General features: G+C 43.4%; 2 protein-coding genes across 3 annotated transcripts; one reads left to right on the top strand and one right to left on the bottom strand.

Moving 5' to 3' along the window:
- Positions 1 to 903: 903 nt before the first annotated feature.
- On the top strand, positions 904 to 5,491 carry LOC129599340 (uncharacterized). The gene is made up of 4 exons (XM_055497556.1): positions 904 to 1,243; positions 1,690 to 2,087; positions 2,537 to 2,603; positions 3,264 to 5,491. Exons 1-4 carry the CDS (start codon positions 1,190 to 1,192, stop codon positions 5,217 to 5,219), a joined length of 2,475 nt encoding a protein of 824 aa, XP_055353531.1. The 5' UTR covers positions 904 to 1,189; the 3' UTR covers positions 5,220 to 5,491.
- Positions 5,398 to 14,328, bottom strand: LOC129599341 (protein APCDD1-like). Of its 2 annotated transcripts, none has more exons than XM_055497557.1 (5): positions 13,962 to 14,328; positions 12,354 to 13,319; positions 9,411 to 10,041; positions 7,081 to 7,662; positions 5,398 to 5,915 (listed from the first exon to the last, which is right to left on the bottom strand). In XM_055497557.1, exons 2-5 carry the CDS (start codon positions 12,515 to 12,517, stop codon positions 5,649 to 5,651), a joined length of 1,644 nt encoding a protein of 547 aa, XP_055353532.1. In that variant the 5' UTR covers positions 12,518 to 13,319; positions 13,962 to 14,328; the 3' UTR covers positions 5,398 to 5,648. The 2 variants fall into 2 exon arrangements, with proteins under 2 accessions (XP_055353532.1, XP_055353533.1); XM_055497558.1 differs by lacking the exon at positions 13,962 to 14,328 and adding an exon at positions 13,841 to 13,904.
- Between the last annotated feature and the right edge of the window lie 341 nt (positions 14,329 to 14,669).

The following is a 14,669-nucleotide window of genomic DNA, read 5'->3' as shown; positions in this document are numbered from 1 at the left end:
GTACTTTATTGCGAGGGCTATAAGCACATGCACATGTCATAATTTTTTCCGATTACGATTTACATCTGTTTGAAGGAATCGAGTCCTTCCCTAGGCATACCGTGCCAGTATTGATATGCAGTCATATACGTTAACTGACTACGCAACAATTAACACAAGAATCCACCGATGGGTACTTTTGTAATAAAGGAAAGCTTTGTGGCAAAAACTTTTATCGCCTCAGTACAGGACAAGAGGCGTGTACAGAACAACCATACGAGTAGTTTTCAAAACTCAGCGTTATAGTACGCAAGCTGCTAATTTTGCTTTCGAGACAGCGCTAAAACAAGTATAAATGATTAGAGACCAAAACTAAGCTGCTTCATTTTTTGTGATACATGTCACAGGAAATTTAACCCTTAAATGTGTTTTAGCAAATTTTCGTTGTTTTAAATTTCGATTCCGTTGTCTTGAGCCTATCACGGTTAGTTGTAGGACGGCAGAAAGTCGCTCTTAACAAGCGAACGTAGAACAGTGGCTCAAAATCCCGAACTCGAGTGCATGTGAAGCTCTGAAAAATAATAAGAATTATGTGTGTTATTCCGAGCTTTGGAAGATTTAACTACTTCTGGAACTTTGATTTCTCTAAGTTTTTGCTTTACTTAAAAAAAAGACAAATCAGACATTTTTTACTTAGCGGCAATTATTTTTGGACAGCTATTGATACATTTATATAAAACTGACATTCAGCAGTCTGTGACTGATCAGAAGTTCAGAACCAAATATTTTCCATAAATCTTCCTAATCAAGACAATCCGCGGAGGCAGCTGTTAACACCGTTTATTGGTCAGTCTGATTTTTCCGCCGTGCGGTGCAAGCATGCCGTGAATTATGGTCAGCCATAATGTTTCTCGGCCACGCCCGCCGGTTACCGGGGCTTAATCATTCTTTTGTCCGTGCAAGTGGCGCAAATATCTTTCGTACGAACAAGTGAAAATGAAGCTGTTGTATGAATCCGTCTAGCCCCGATCGGTTGTGTGTTTGTGTGTGAGCTGAATATATTATAATCAATAAGCATGTGAAATATTTTTCGTCGCAGTTTATTTGACTGTGTTTCATTATTGTATTGCACCGCTGATTACGACGCCGTCGTGAGCACTGCGCTCTACATATTCCGCCGGCGCTAGTGAAAGGCCCACTTTTCACGGCAATGGCTACTGCACTACTTTCCCTTGTACTGTGTATATGGATTAGCTCATTTCAGGTAAGGAGATGAAAAAGCTGGATTTTGCTGATCTGTTGAGTTTCTGCTAACAGAAAATTAAAATTTAAATTAGGAAACGGCTTTGTTTGGAAAATAATTTATTTTTATTTCCGCCGTTTTCCGATTATGTATTTCGCGCTGTTTATGTATCCTCCTAATACTGTAAAACACATTTTATCCTAAAACAAGTATCTAAATTTAGGAGATTTTTCTCATTAATACAGCAACCCAAATTGGGAGTTAGCGCTTTTACCAACTGCAGCTTTTACAGTTTTAATATAGAGAATACTGCTTATGTACTGATGACCAGAAATGTTTTGATAAAATAGTGAGCCTATGTTTTGTACAAAATAATTATTATTTATAAACTGAAACCGTAATGATCGAAAAGCGTAGCCAAAAACGCACTATCTCTCCGTAACGTCCGAAAATTTTTGCTTTTTTAGTCGGTACTATGTCGCAGCCGAGACGCGACAACCGCCGCGCCATCAGCAACGGCGGTGGGTGTCTTGACCTTTCCAGATAAACCGCTGCCCAATCTCATATCACCCAACTCTGTGGAGATCCCCGATTTCGCTCTCCTTAAACCCAAACACCAGAAGCGCCAAGCCGTTGCCGATACCGATGGTAGTAGTAATGCGCTGTTCGGTGGCGATTCCGTACCGAAACTGTTGAATATCCAGGCGGAATGCTTTAATCCACAGTTTATCAAAGTCAGTCTGGATTTCGACCGGGATTTCCAGGGGATTATTTATACTAAGGGTCACTTTGCGGATGCTACCTGTGCCTTTGCTAAGGAGGATTACCCAGCCAAGAGCTACAATTTCACCGTTCCCACGGAAGCGTAAGTTAATACAAGTAACGGTCGCGCGCTAGCGCGACCAATACTTGTATTAAACGATACTTGATTGCAGCCAAAGTCGTAGATTATGGGCATATACCGTAGTTTCGGCCGCTGTCCTTCATGCTTTGTATTCAAACAGCCCGTAAATTATAGTTTGAAATATATTTAAAAATTTTTTTAAATAAATTATTATTTAAATCATGGAAAATATTGCTAAATAATTCTTCTGATGAACATCTGTTTCTCTTGTACATTTGTAAGTAATTGCTGAAAAATTTCAAACGAGTCATTAAACCTTATACTCAATCAGCATAACGGGTTTAATGGCCAACGCAATATCGCGTGGGCTGTCTGCCGATCGTAAAGTGTGCGTATTCAAAAACGTGATTTAAAAACGTGATTAATAATTCTCGTCGCATGCTTCAGCTGGTTTTATTGTACCACCATAGGTGTGGATCGTTGGACAATCATGCGGAGACCAATGCCAGCATCACCGAAGCCACGCTCATCATCCAGGTAAGAAAGAGAGAAAAAGAATCATTTTAGCGTACACCTCCGCACAGTATCGCGCCGCAGTTGCGCGGGTTTTTTTCCTAAGGTTAACAGTCGCCGGCACGGTTGTCTGCTTATCATTGAACATGTGGTTCGCCGAAACAATAAACAAACCTTTGCATATCGTATAATTATTTTCAATCGCCACAAAGAACATTACCATAACTTTGACAGTATGTACACATGTAAACGTTCGTTGTTATTTTTGGTTTACTGCTTCTCTAATATTAATTCCATTTACTCTCGAAATTAATCGAACCCTAAAGTCGGTCAATTATCAATTAATTCAGGTACGATATTATCAGTAATGTACACAGTGTTTGACCATCCGCTCAATAGCTCTTTTGGTAATGTACCTTGTGCTGGATATAAGATTTATCTGCTTTTTTACATTATTATACAGTACTTACTGTATATGTATTCAGCGTTTACAGAGGTTTGTGTTGAATTTCAAATCTGCGTTATTAGCGCATTACATTCGTGCGGCGTTAAAGGTCGACATAACGTACAATGATATTTTTATTAAATTTTCTGTATAAATGTTTTTATTCTGTTTATTAAAGGGCACGGTTATAAGTACGACTGTACGACGGACGAACCATTAATATATTTTTTCGATTGTAGAATGATCCGCTGTTCCAAGACGCTAGCGACGTGGCCCGCCGGATTCGCTGCGCCTGGTCGGACCGTTTCGACAAGATCATCTCCTCGCGCGGCTTCCGCGTCGGCTCCCTGGCCGAGAACACCATGGACTACAGTGCCGACGCCGTTAGTGTGTGGATGGATCTGCGCATGGGCAAGGATCCCTTCCAGGGCACCCCGGTGACCAACGGTGTCGTCCGGCTGGGCTCGGACATGACCATCGTCGTCTACATAAAATCCAAGATCGAGAAGGGTCTGGATGTGGTCATTCGCGACTGTGTGGCCAACGACGCCAAAAAGCATCAACAGATCCAGTTGACGGACGAGAACGGCTGTGTCGTCCAGAAGAAACTGATGACCCCCTTCACCATCACCGACCGGGTCGGGCAGTCGGGAGCGTCGCGCATCGCCTACGCCATGCTCAAATCGTTCAAATTCCCGGATTCCCTGGATGTGAATATCATCTGTAACGTGGCTATGTGTAAAGGCGACTGTGGAATCAGTTGCGAGAAGGATAAAGCCGGCGCCAAACCGGGGGCTCCGAAACCAGCCCCGGTGGCCAAGGTCGACAGTATGGTGCCTCGTGTCAAACGTGATGTTGAGCAGAACACCACGGCGAACGTGACGGACCCTGATGATGACGTTATCGATATCATTCCCTTCAAACCGGCCAATGTGGTCCCGGTGGACACCCATCCCTCCGGAACACTTCCGCCGCCGCGTTCTGACCTCGCCGGGATGGATAACCCCTTGATCGGGAAGACGGTCTTCCTAAAGGAACGCGAACCGACCGAAGTCGTTCTGGAACGCGGAATCCGGGTCCTGTCCGACAACGATATCACGGAGGTGCTCGTCGGGAATCAGAATCGGTCGTTCGATGTCTTAGCGACCATGGTCAAGAACACCGACTACATTTGCTTGACCCGGACCGGTTTCGGCATCGGTTTGGGAATTTTATTACTGATCATTTTGATCTTATCCATTATCTGCGTGTTCTTGTGCTGTGCGGCGTGCGCCAAGCGCAAACAGAAGGAGACAAAGATTGTAGAAGATTCGACCATTAACATATATAATTCAACGGACCAGTTGACGAGGTCAAAGATGGAAACGGGATCGGCCAGTCTCCCGTTGAGCGGACCGACTTCGATCCTCCGCGGATCACTGCCCAATATTCATAGTTACGCAACCTCCAACGTGGGATCGACATACGGATACCTCCCCCGTGTCTCCCGTGATCCTAACATGAAGGCCTCCGCCATGACCTTACCGGGACTGGGTATCCAAACCAATCCCCATGTCCGCCATTCCACGCAGAGTCTGAACGCTATGCACCACATTCCACCGACCGACAACATGTTCCTGCCGATTGTCCTCCCGGAAGCCCTGCGCGAGGAGAACGCCGACGACACGGAGAAGGCCCGCTCGCTGCGCTCGATCGCTGTCCCACTGCGCCCGCACAGTGTGGACATCTTAAACGGCCGCGATGCGACAGCCGATGAGGCCACCCGCTCGCTGCGCTCGTTCACGGTACGCTCGCAACACGGTGCCCAACAGCCGGAGGACAACGCCGACGAGGAGAAGACCCGCTCGCTGCGCTCGTTCACCGTGCAGTCTCTCCACAACGCCCCGCTGCGTCTGGAGCCGGTGGAGTTTGACGATGTGGAACGCTCGCTACGCTCGTACAGTGTCCGCTCCAACAACAGCCTCGGCAAAGCGACCACCAACAACGGGGAGAATCCGCGCTCGCTGCGCTCGTTTACCGTGCGTTCCCGCAATAGTGACCACTCGGCGGATACGGAGACGTCGGATGTTGGCGAGAATCCCCGCTCCGAAGGCACCATCCGCTCCGGATCACAAGTGAGCCTCGTCCGCGGCGGACAACACAGCAACGAGGAGAACGCCCGCTCGCTACGCTCGGTGTCCGTCTACCGCAATTAAACGGCATATATATATGTCGCACTAAATTAATAACTACCTTTAATAGCGTGCGTGCGTTTGTGATGCTTGTGAATAATCGGCTGGATCGATTTTTAGCAAGACAATATAAATTCCCATTATCACGGCACTTAATTAATATTATTGCAGCGTAAATAGATCAATAAAAGTCTGAATCTGTTTTTTTTCAATGGTGTGCTTTTTTGCCATTTTGTAATAGGAAGCACTGACTAGTCGGCACACTCATAAACAGCAATAACAGTCCAATAAAAAAACGCGCTGATATTATATCGTTGTTTATTGAGCTTTACTCTCTGGCTGTGATTTGACACACTGACCTCCGTTCACTCTATACCGTAGACGCATACACTGTATACTCATGATCCGCGCAACATTCGCGGATTTATGACCAGCACCGTAATTCTTTTCTCTTCACATCACCATGCGTGACAACTGGCACACTATTACGATCGCGACACTAACAACAGCCGCGGCACTCCGGATCCGTCTGTTAGCCCCGTTAAGACGCTGCCGGCGCGTGGCGGTCCGCTGCCGTGAGGTGGGGGCCGGTGTCGTGGCGGTGACCTTGCGGACGGCCGGGGTGCGAGAGGTGGCGGCGGAGGAGGGGGATGCCGGATCCCGGTCACGTTGGCACTGAATCAGTGGCGGTTGGAAGGAGGTGGGCCGGCTCACGGATACCTGCAAATAATTAAAAGAGTTATGTAAAAATAAAGCAAAAGTCAACAATCTGTTTACCAAATACTAACTTTGAAAAACGCTGAAGAACTATTTGTCGATAAAGAAAAAATTAATTTGATTAATTTTAATATTGTAGAAACTAGAAACTATTAAATTTTAACGTGCAGCGATACGGGGCACGATGTACCGGGCGTTTTCGACAATATTAACAACGTATGTACGTAGTTATGTTTCGTGATTTACAGTTCAGTATTTTTGGTGCATGCAATTTTAGGCTTTTAGCTTTAGCAATCTACAGTACATGAAAAGTTGGCTTTTGCCCTAGTTTACACCCAACTTTACAGCGACGGAAAACAATAATGAAAAATGTCATCGTTTTCGAAATTGGTTTCATAGAATTCATACGGGCGGAAGTGCCTCTACATAGGGGATACACATTTCAAAACGTAAGTTTTGGGGCTTAAAGAAGTTAATCTTATTAAGTACACAGACAGATTTTTAACAAATTGACATAACAAAAATTTTGTATTATGATTTCCTACTTTGTGCTAAACAGAACGGTAAACATATACAGCAATGGATGCGTAGTGCAGTATACCATACATGCTGATCGTAGTACAACGGCCACACCGCTATCGGACGCATGAGATAAAGTTAAATCAAACAAGCTGCAGTTCAGTTGTTATCGACACTTTAAAATTCAGAATTATGTACGAGTAGCTAACAATTTTTGAAGTTTTTATTACTATAAAATTTTAAATTGTTTTGTTGCCAAAATGCACATGGGCACAAAAAACATCCGTACTGTGAAACATTAAACATCTGAAAACCGAATAAATTTTGGTTAACAATTAAGTGCCACATTAACAACATTTCATGGAAGCATGTACTGCCGATAACCCAGCAATCAGTTATTGCTTGTGAAGTAATAAAAATATCGAAAGCAGCTGAACCATAAAACATATCCCGTAGGTGGCAAATTTTGAAAAAAAAAGCGTTAATCGACACGCTGCAATTATGAATTAAAATGTGAAGTTACGGAAAAACTAGAAAAATGAATCCAAACCACAAAAAAAGTGTTCGCAGCGTTTCTGTTCAATTTTATTGAAATACGACGATCGAACTCAGAAGTCCACAAAAAAGCAGTAGAACAAGGAGTTCGTACCTCCACCGGGGGATCTTGATAATCCTGTCCCAGAAACAGCAGCGTATTATTCCGCACATCACGTTCCACCCGCACAATATTGAAATCCGCATTGGGAATGGTCAATCCGAGTAACTTGCACCCCTGGGTAGGCGTGATATCCTTCGGCCGGTTCAGTAGCCACGGTCCGATCCCGCACTCCGTCTGATTGGATGCCGACAGCTGCTGCAGAACGAAATCCAGATGCGGGGTCACCGTGGCATTGATCACCAGGAAATCGATCTTCTGGGCGATGGGCAGCAGTGGGTAGGGTTCCTGTAAATTAAACGTCCCGTAGCCGAGGATTGTGAAGGAGCGCTGCTGGCAGTCGGGTTCGGTAAAGTGCTGGTATTCTCCCTGCCACTCCTGGGTGGCTGGTTGGAGGGTCAGGGTGCGGCGGATGAAGGAGCCGGAAGGACGGGATTCGCATTCCGCCAGACTGGTGAACTTCCCAGAGAGGTCCGAGAGGGGGTAGGGCGGCGGGTGGGTGGAGGCGTTGAGAATGGGTGGGGAGGAGGGGCTGATGGTGGAGTCAACGGCGGCGCACACCGGGCAGTCGGCAAACTGGAAAATGCATCAATTAGCATTCCGAATTTAAGGACTTTGAATTCCTTAAATTCTATCTGTACTAATTCTACTTGTTCTTATTTTTCTTAAAAAAATTCTGTTTTACCAATTATTAATTTTGTTTTACACATAAATTCTGATTACTTCTGTGCGTTCTCAGTGTACTTCTGTCAGCCAGTTAAAGATCCGGAAATTGATATTAACTGCAGAAGGATGTGTCTCGACCGTTAAAACAAATTTGCCGGTACATACAGTACTATGATATTACAGCCATTTTTTCCTTCGGATTTAATTCCAAAATTACAAATACCATCACATGCGGGTAGTTTTATTTTTGAACGGAAAAAAATTCAAACAGATTTTTAAATTAATATTGTTATTACACGAGTAAATTCATATCGCATGCCTTGGAATGACACCCGCTATTACTGAACCGTTACACTACGATAACATCCAAATTAACTGTAATTGTCAATTTTAACGTATTGCTTCACCTACACGCGTATGTGATACATAACGTAAGTGGCGGTGTAAACAGCAGCGTACCGCTGCGACGATATAATAATTATCACCAGAGATATCGGCAGAAATAACAAAATATTAATTCGTTATAAATTACTTATGAAAATCATGTAAAGCACTTAAGGAAAATTCAGAAAAGAAATAAGAAATTTAAGAAGCCGTAACCATAATAAAAACGATTCGGCAAATCAGCCAGCTTAAAGCGAATTAGTATCGCCCCTTCTACTGTGACCACAAGGTCATCTTTCGCGTTGGTCAGTCATTCATTGGCTTCCTTCCAAGCCGTTATCACTTTGTGATTTTCTCAGCTTGTAAGACTTTTGAGCCGCGGCTTTTGTGAATACAAATGTTCGCGGGCGATATTGCGCAGATCATTACAGCAATATAGGAAAAAGCCATCGCGACGCACTGATTTGACCCCGGCAGCAGAAGCTCGACAGTTGGAATGCTACAGTGACCGGCTTCTGTTCGCCACCGTACAGCCAGGGAAGCTGCAGTTCGACATGCGGCGACACCGGACCACGTTAGTGTTCCGGTGTGAGGCAGCTCCACATTCACGAAAGCGTTCAGATCTTTAACATGTAACGATTCCCTCTTCCGTACGTTCACCACGGTCAACTGTTTTCGCCTTATTGCGGGTTTTGTATAACTTGGGCTGTGACACCCTTACCGGTCTCTTTAGCAATCTGTCGCTGAATTGCCCTGGCAGGAAGGATTTCTGCATTTATGCTACCTTCTGTGACTGAACATGGCTAGGGCGGCGATTTCCCGCTAACGTTTTCCAACCTTCTGTCAGTGGATGGTTATGGTCGATTTCGTCTCCTATCTAGTATTCATAGGACGCGACCGCGGATGCTGGCTGCAAGCCTGATGCGAGCTGGGCCTTGGTTTCGCAGGTTATACGAGCTCCAGAGCCGTGTTTTTCGTTTTCTCTATAGTGCACGCATTCGTAAAACATTTTACTATTTTACTTAAGGGAAGGCTACCAGAGCTTGAACATCTCGGGTGACTCGGGTCATGTAGTAATATGTACGATATTAATCAAAAATGGGTGCCTATAATAAACAGGGTGCGAAAAGGGGTGCCTATAATAAACGGAGGTTTTAGCCTTTTAGGGGCTGCCTATAACGGTTTCCTAATACAAAACCAAAGAACTAGGCTTTTCTAATATTAACATATTTACTGAAATATCGGACCACTTTGCAGTTATTACTGTACAGTACCTCATGTTCATCCTCCACTTTAACCAAGAAATCCGGCAAATAACTAACCGGCCGCTGTCCATCCATCCCCGCCGGATCCACCCCGACGCCCGCCACACCCCGCACACTCTCCCCGGTCAGCAGCTCCTTGCGACTCACACTGGCCCCGCCCACCGTCACCCACCGGCGTCGCTGCAGCCGCACCAACTGCAGTTCATCCAAGGTAAAATTCAACGCCTCCAGACAGTCAAACTCCACGTCGATCCGCGTGACCCCCGCCCCGTCCGGGTGGCTGGTGGGCGGCGGGGTGGGATGGGCGTCAAAATGCAGGACCTCGTAGGCTTCGTACGCCGTCCAGGGCTGGGCGGAAAAGCGCGCCAGGGGACAGACGTGCAGGACCGCCGCCTGCAGGCGTTCGGCATGCTCGGCGCTGTAGGGCATGACGGTGACCTGGGTCAGGGTGTAGTCCATGTCGATGGCGCCGGGCAGCAGCCAGGACTTCTTCATCTCGTTCAGCTGACCGCGGATGGTCAGGGAATGGAGGGGCGTGACGCAGTTGTCAGCGTAGTAGAACTGGTGTAGAAAAAATGAGGTATTGAAGCCGAATTCGTAGGCACGCAGGAGGTAGTGGGGACCGGCACGCAGCTCACACCTGCGATACACGTTAATTAATTAAATTAAATGAGCGCTCGCAAGAGCGTATTGCAAATTTGCAGTTAAATGGTACTCACTGTGCGAGAGGATTAATCAGCTGCTTTGTAACTTTTTTAAAACCAGTGTACAGATATAAGTTTTGTATGAGTAACTCTTAGCAGAAATATATGTATGTAAGTGAATATAAAGATTCCCGAAATCTGATCCCATCCAACTTGAAAATTCCCTTTTTTAAACGTAGGATAATTATTAGCCCGAAGTTGCAGCTATCAGTTCGGGAAAAAATGTATCGAAGTTGAAGAGCGGAAAAAATGTTTTCTGTTTATTTTTTAACTTCTGGTGCATTTTTTCGATGTCACGGTGTGACGGCACCAGTAACAGTATATGTCTGCCTGACAGCCACAGTACTACGAAAATTCCCACAATTAATTTCTTATTAAAACACTATCGGGCGGAGTTAAATAACAGTTTTCCAGTCTACGGAAATTCGTACCTGTCTGTATGACATAAACCATAAAATAAACTTTTTAAAATACAATTAAGTGATATTTTTATTAATGTTAAAAAAGCGTCGAGGTATATAAAAGTTATTGTTATACAGATACATATCGTAGCGCTTTCAAGCAGTGCGGCCAAGAGCAGGTTATTTCATCAAGGCGAACGGGCAACTTGACCAGTTGGAAAATCAAGTGCACGCAAGTTTGCTGTACATATTAAATATTTTTGTATAGTTTACAGTAGACTAGCCAATCGATTCCTGCAACAGTTATGAATATGTCAGCGCCGCATTATCGCATTAGCTGGCTATTAACATTACAAGTGCGTTGACTTTCACGGGTGCAAACCACTTCAAAAGAAAAACCTAAAGGATAAATCGTTACCCATGGCAATGCGCATTTGCACAGCCGGTACTTATACCGTAATACGACTTTAATCATTTTTTGAAAACTCAACTGAAAACTTTTTATTCTTATGTTCAGAAAAATTCCATGCTAGTATTTCCCCACTTCCAAAAATTCCAAACTTAGATGTTAATCATATTATTCCAAAACTGTTACTAATAATAATGAAAAATAATAAGCAAGGAAAAATTCCAATTTATGTTAATACTATTTAAATTCTGTCCAACTCGAAAATACGTCAAAGAAAGCAATGAATTATCGTTGCACGCAATAATTACACGTGTTTATGTACGGATGGTGTACCGAGTGACACTGTTTGTAAAATCCACTCTATTATTTCTAAACTTTTCCGCCTCACTATGGGAGGCTATTAGAAAACATTCTGGATGCCTACTCTGATAATCTAATTAAATTTTTTTTGGAAAACTAGATTCAGTATCTTTTTGTCCTTTTGCTCGTACAGAACTCAAATAAATCCCGCAGATATATTATTTTCGAAACTAAGTAAGTACAAATAGCTCTATCTTCTCAAAAAAACCCAAAATGAATGTCTAAAAATTTAATATTATCAAACTCTAATGTAGGCTGGTGTCGCCTTTATATACAGAATATAGCTGTTTCACTTGTAGAGATAGGGCTAGCTCTTCCCCAATATTCGTATGAACTGAAAATGTATGAACATTTCGTATGCAAAATATATACAGTTAACGATGTTCAGAAAACAATGTTTTAAAAGTCAACGAGTTTTTTCAACCTAGGAAAACCTTTTTCTACTTTGTAGCAACAAACCAGAAAAAGCTACAGCTGCAGCGCAATGAGGACCAAAGGTGTGCAGAGGCACTGTTGGGGAGAGCGTAACAACACCGGTAGCCGAAGCTCAAACAAACATCAACTGGTTATCTAAACTAACATGCACTCATCCATGCCGGCGAATATTTCCGCCGCCGGCATGGATCCACTCTTCACTTCATCTCATTACCATAATTCACTGATAAAGCGCCCTGTCAAGTGCACCCAGCCGCGAAAGATCACACACTGATCATAAAGAAAGAGGAGTGCGGAAGACAAATACACAGCACTTACGTAAAGCATCACTAGTACTGTGACAAAATAATCCGAAAATCACATTAAAAAAGTTATAATGGATAAGAAAAACAAACACATGAAAAATAAAAAATAAACTATAAAACTAGACACAAACATACAATAATAAACAAAGCAGGGGTGGCTTTGTATTTTAAGACCAAAGGATTAATACAAAATTAGAAAACAACTGATTTTTTCAGAACTTTTTAAAATATGAATTTCAAAAGAACCGGATCCGCATTTTCAGTGTAACACATCTCGTGCAAAAAATGGCAATTCTTGAATATTAATAAAATTCAAACAAATTTTTGGGACCACTTACCGGCGCGACACCCAACGCCCCGAGAGGGCAACAGGTCGTTCCGTGCTGACGCGCGCTTCCTGCACATTACAGGGGCTCCATTCATCCACATAAGCGCACGCCCATCCCAATATCATGCTCCATAGTCCCCACCGCAACCCATAATACTCCAGATTATTCCACATTTTTCGGCATATTTATTAGCGATTGTAAACTATAAAAGTTTATCAGCTCGTATAAGCGCATTATGAGACCATGTTGCTGCAGATATAGTTCAACGCGGTCGTAGTACAGTGGCACAGATCGTTCACAGGAAACTTCTTCACTGTTAGCTAGATATAACAGCACACGTCACGGGAAACGCAATCTGCGTAAAACTGCAAAATTATTTTTTCTAGAAATCTGCACCGCACAAAAAAATCACCATCGCGTAAAAGAGTACGTATTATTTACTTCGGCATAATAATGAAAATTAATAACGACCGGAAGAGCGCAATATTCCGCGATTGTCTGCTGAATAATGCCCGGGAAATTGGCAATATCAATCCATCCACCGACACCACCATCAATATAACGCTGCAATCAGTGTCAAATGAATCACTGCCCCTGCCGGCGATATTGGTCACTGGTCAGTGGAGACGGATAAATTAAAATGGGCGGAACGGGTGATATAAATATTCCTAGCAATTATGCTCGCCACATAATGAAATCCTTTTACAACGACGGCGATGATGGACTGCAGACCGGCGATATACCTAATTGTATCTGCACTGCAGCCGGGTAAACCGAGATGGCTTACAAGAGCGTTTATAACAATAACGAAAAATGTATTGATGGACAATCGACATCGACCCGGATCAGATGGCAGCAGTGGTGTCGAGTACAGTCCGCTCGGCGTACAATATTATAAGCATAGAGCAGTGCCGTAGATTATGGAAAATAGTTGGTGGGGTGGGAAAAATGTTCCGCATCGTCAGAGTTAGTCACCTGTTGGAAATAAAGGCCCCAATTTTCCACTAAACAAGGCTCAAAATTTTTACGTAAGCTTAATCTTTACGTAAGACTTTTAAGCTTACGTAAAAATTCGCGATTTTCTGGTATTATAACCTCGACTTTTGCCACTTTTTGGAACGACTACAAAATATTTAAATTTTATAGAAATTATATCATTTAAGATTTTCTCATAGAACTGAAAAAAATTTAAACGGAAAGTTTCCTAAATTTATTCTTAGATCTGCTGGGGAAAAAATTTAAACAAGGTTTTTCAAATATGTTCAGGTCTGCTGGTTTGGTAAATAGCTCTGCTTTCGGCAGGTCAGAGAGAGGACTAAGCAAAGCCAGTGCACTACGTCGACTTTTGACTTGATGTTGTGGTGCAAGCACAGCCGGTAATGGATTTGAATAGCATCTACAGTAAGCAATCCACATAAAACCGTTTTTTATTATATAACAATCATAATTTAATGAAATACATAAAGTCGTTATAATCGAGCGGATAACGTTCTTACCGATTATCACAAAGTCACTGAAAACAATCACGATTATCTATACAAAAACCACCCGGCCGAAAACCGATCTTCCTAAAAGCGTTATCGTTTACACAAAATTAGCAGCCAAATATACACGCACGTTTCCTGGCGATCAGTCCAGTCCCGGCTAAAGCTCACGCGCAACAGCTGAGAAGTGGCAATCCGTTAAACAGCTGTGTATGTGTGTGTATTTAACAACATCCTCTCCGCCACGGATTAGGAACACGCACACGATACCCCGAATACAACACCAGCGGATTTGCCGGCTGATTGCCGATTGGGACACTTGTGGCCGGAAATACACACTACTTTTATAATTCTGTGTATGCAGTGCAATCATAGCGGATTAAGTGGCCATGTAGGGGAGTTATTCGCGGACGTAGAGGAACTGTGGAAGCGTGTTATTTTTACATTTTGATTTTCCGCATTGGATAAATGTACATATTGCCCCTGCCGAATTGATTAGGAAATGGGTTGCCTGCTGTATTGACCAGTACGGTGGTGGTCGAGGGGCGGAGCGGAGAGTCTATTCAGTTGTCGTTTATGTACACGGTAAATAGCGGGAAAATTATCCGCCACTTCCCATGCTGCGTCCATTTAGTCAATTCTTAACTGTGCAAACTGGGTTAGTGTGCCGTTAAAGATATTATTATTGTTAGCAAAAAATCTCGGATCAATTCCACGATGACCTTAAACGGCTTTGTTACATGACTTACGTTATAAGTTTATGGAAACAGTGTCGACTGTGCTTCCGAACTCCATAATATTCCATAGAACTGATTCCAAAAAATTAAAAAACTGTGAACCA

The sequence above is a fragment of the Paramacrobiotus metropolitanus genome, unplaced genomic scaffold, assembly GCF_019649055.1.
Source record: "Paramacrobiotus metropolitanus isolate TYO unplaced genomic scaffold, Prichtersi_v1.0 Parri_scaffold0000144, whole genome shotgun sequence".
NCBI classification, from domain to species: Eukaryota; Metazoa; Tardigrada; class Eutardigrada; order Parachela; family Macrobiotidae; genus Paramacrobiotus; species Paramacrobiotus metropolitanus.
Note: the sequence above shows the minus strand (reverse complement) of the source record. Positions and strands in the feature narration are given on the sequence as shown.

Excerpts from the sequence above, each read along its gene's own strand:
- LOC129599340 (XM_055497556.1), top strand. The coding sequence starts at position 1,190 with ATGGCTACTGCACTACTTTCCCTTGTACTGTGTATATGGATTAGCTCA. Across the intron at positions 2,088-2,536 it reads TTCACCGTTCCCACGGAAGC|GTGTGGATCGTTGGACAATC; the intron begins GTAAGTTAATAC and ends GTACCACCATAG. Across the intron at positions 2,604-3,263 it reads AAGCCACGCTCATCATCCAG|AATGATCCGCTGTTCCAAGA; the intron begins GTAAGAAAGAGA and ends TTTCGATTGTAG.
- LOC129599341 (XM_055497557.1), bottom strand. The coding sequence starts at position 12,517 with ATGTGGAATAATCTGGAGTATTATGGGTTGCGGTGGGGACTATGGAGC. Across the intron at positions 10,042-12,353 it reads GGGCGTTGGGTGTCGCGCCG|GTGTGAGCTGCGTGCCGGTC; the intron begins GTAAGTGGTCCC and ends CGTGTATCGCAG. Across the intron at positions 7,663-9,410 it reads AAGTGGAGGATGAACATGAG|TTTGCCGACTGCCCGGTGTG; the intron begins GTACTGTACAGT and ends TGCATTTTCCAG.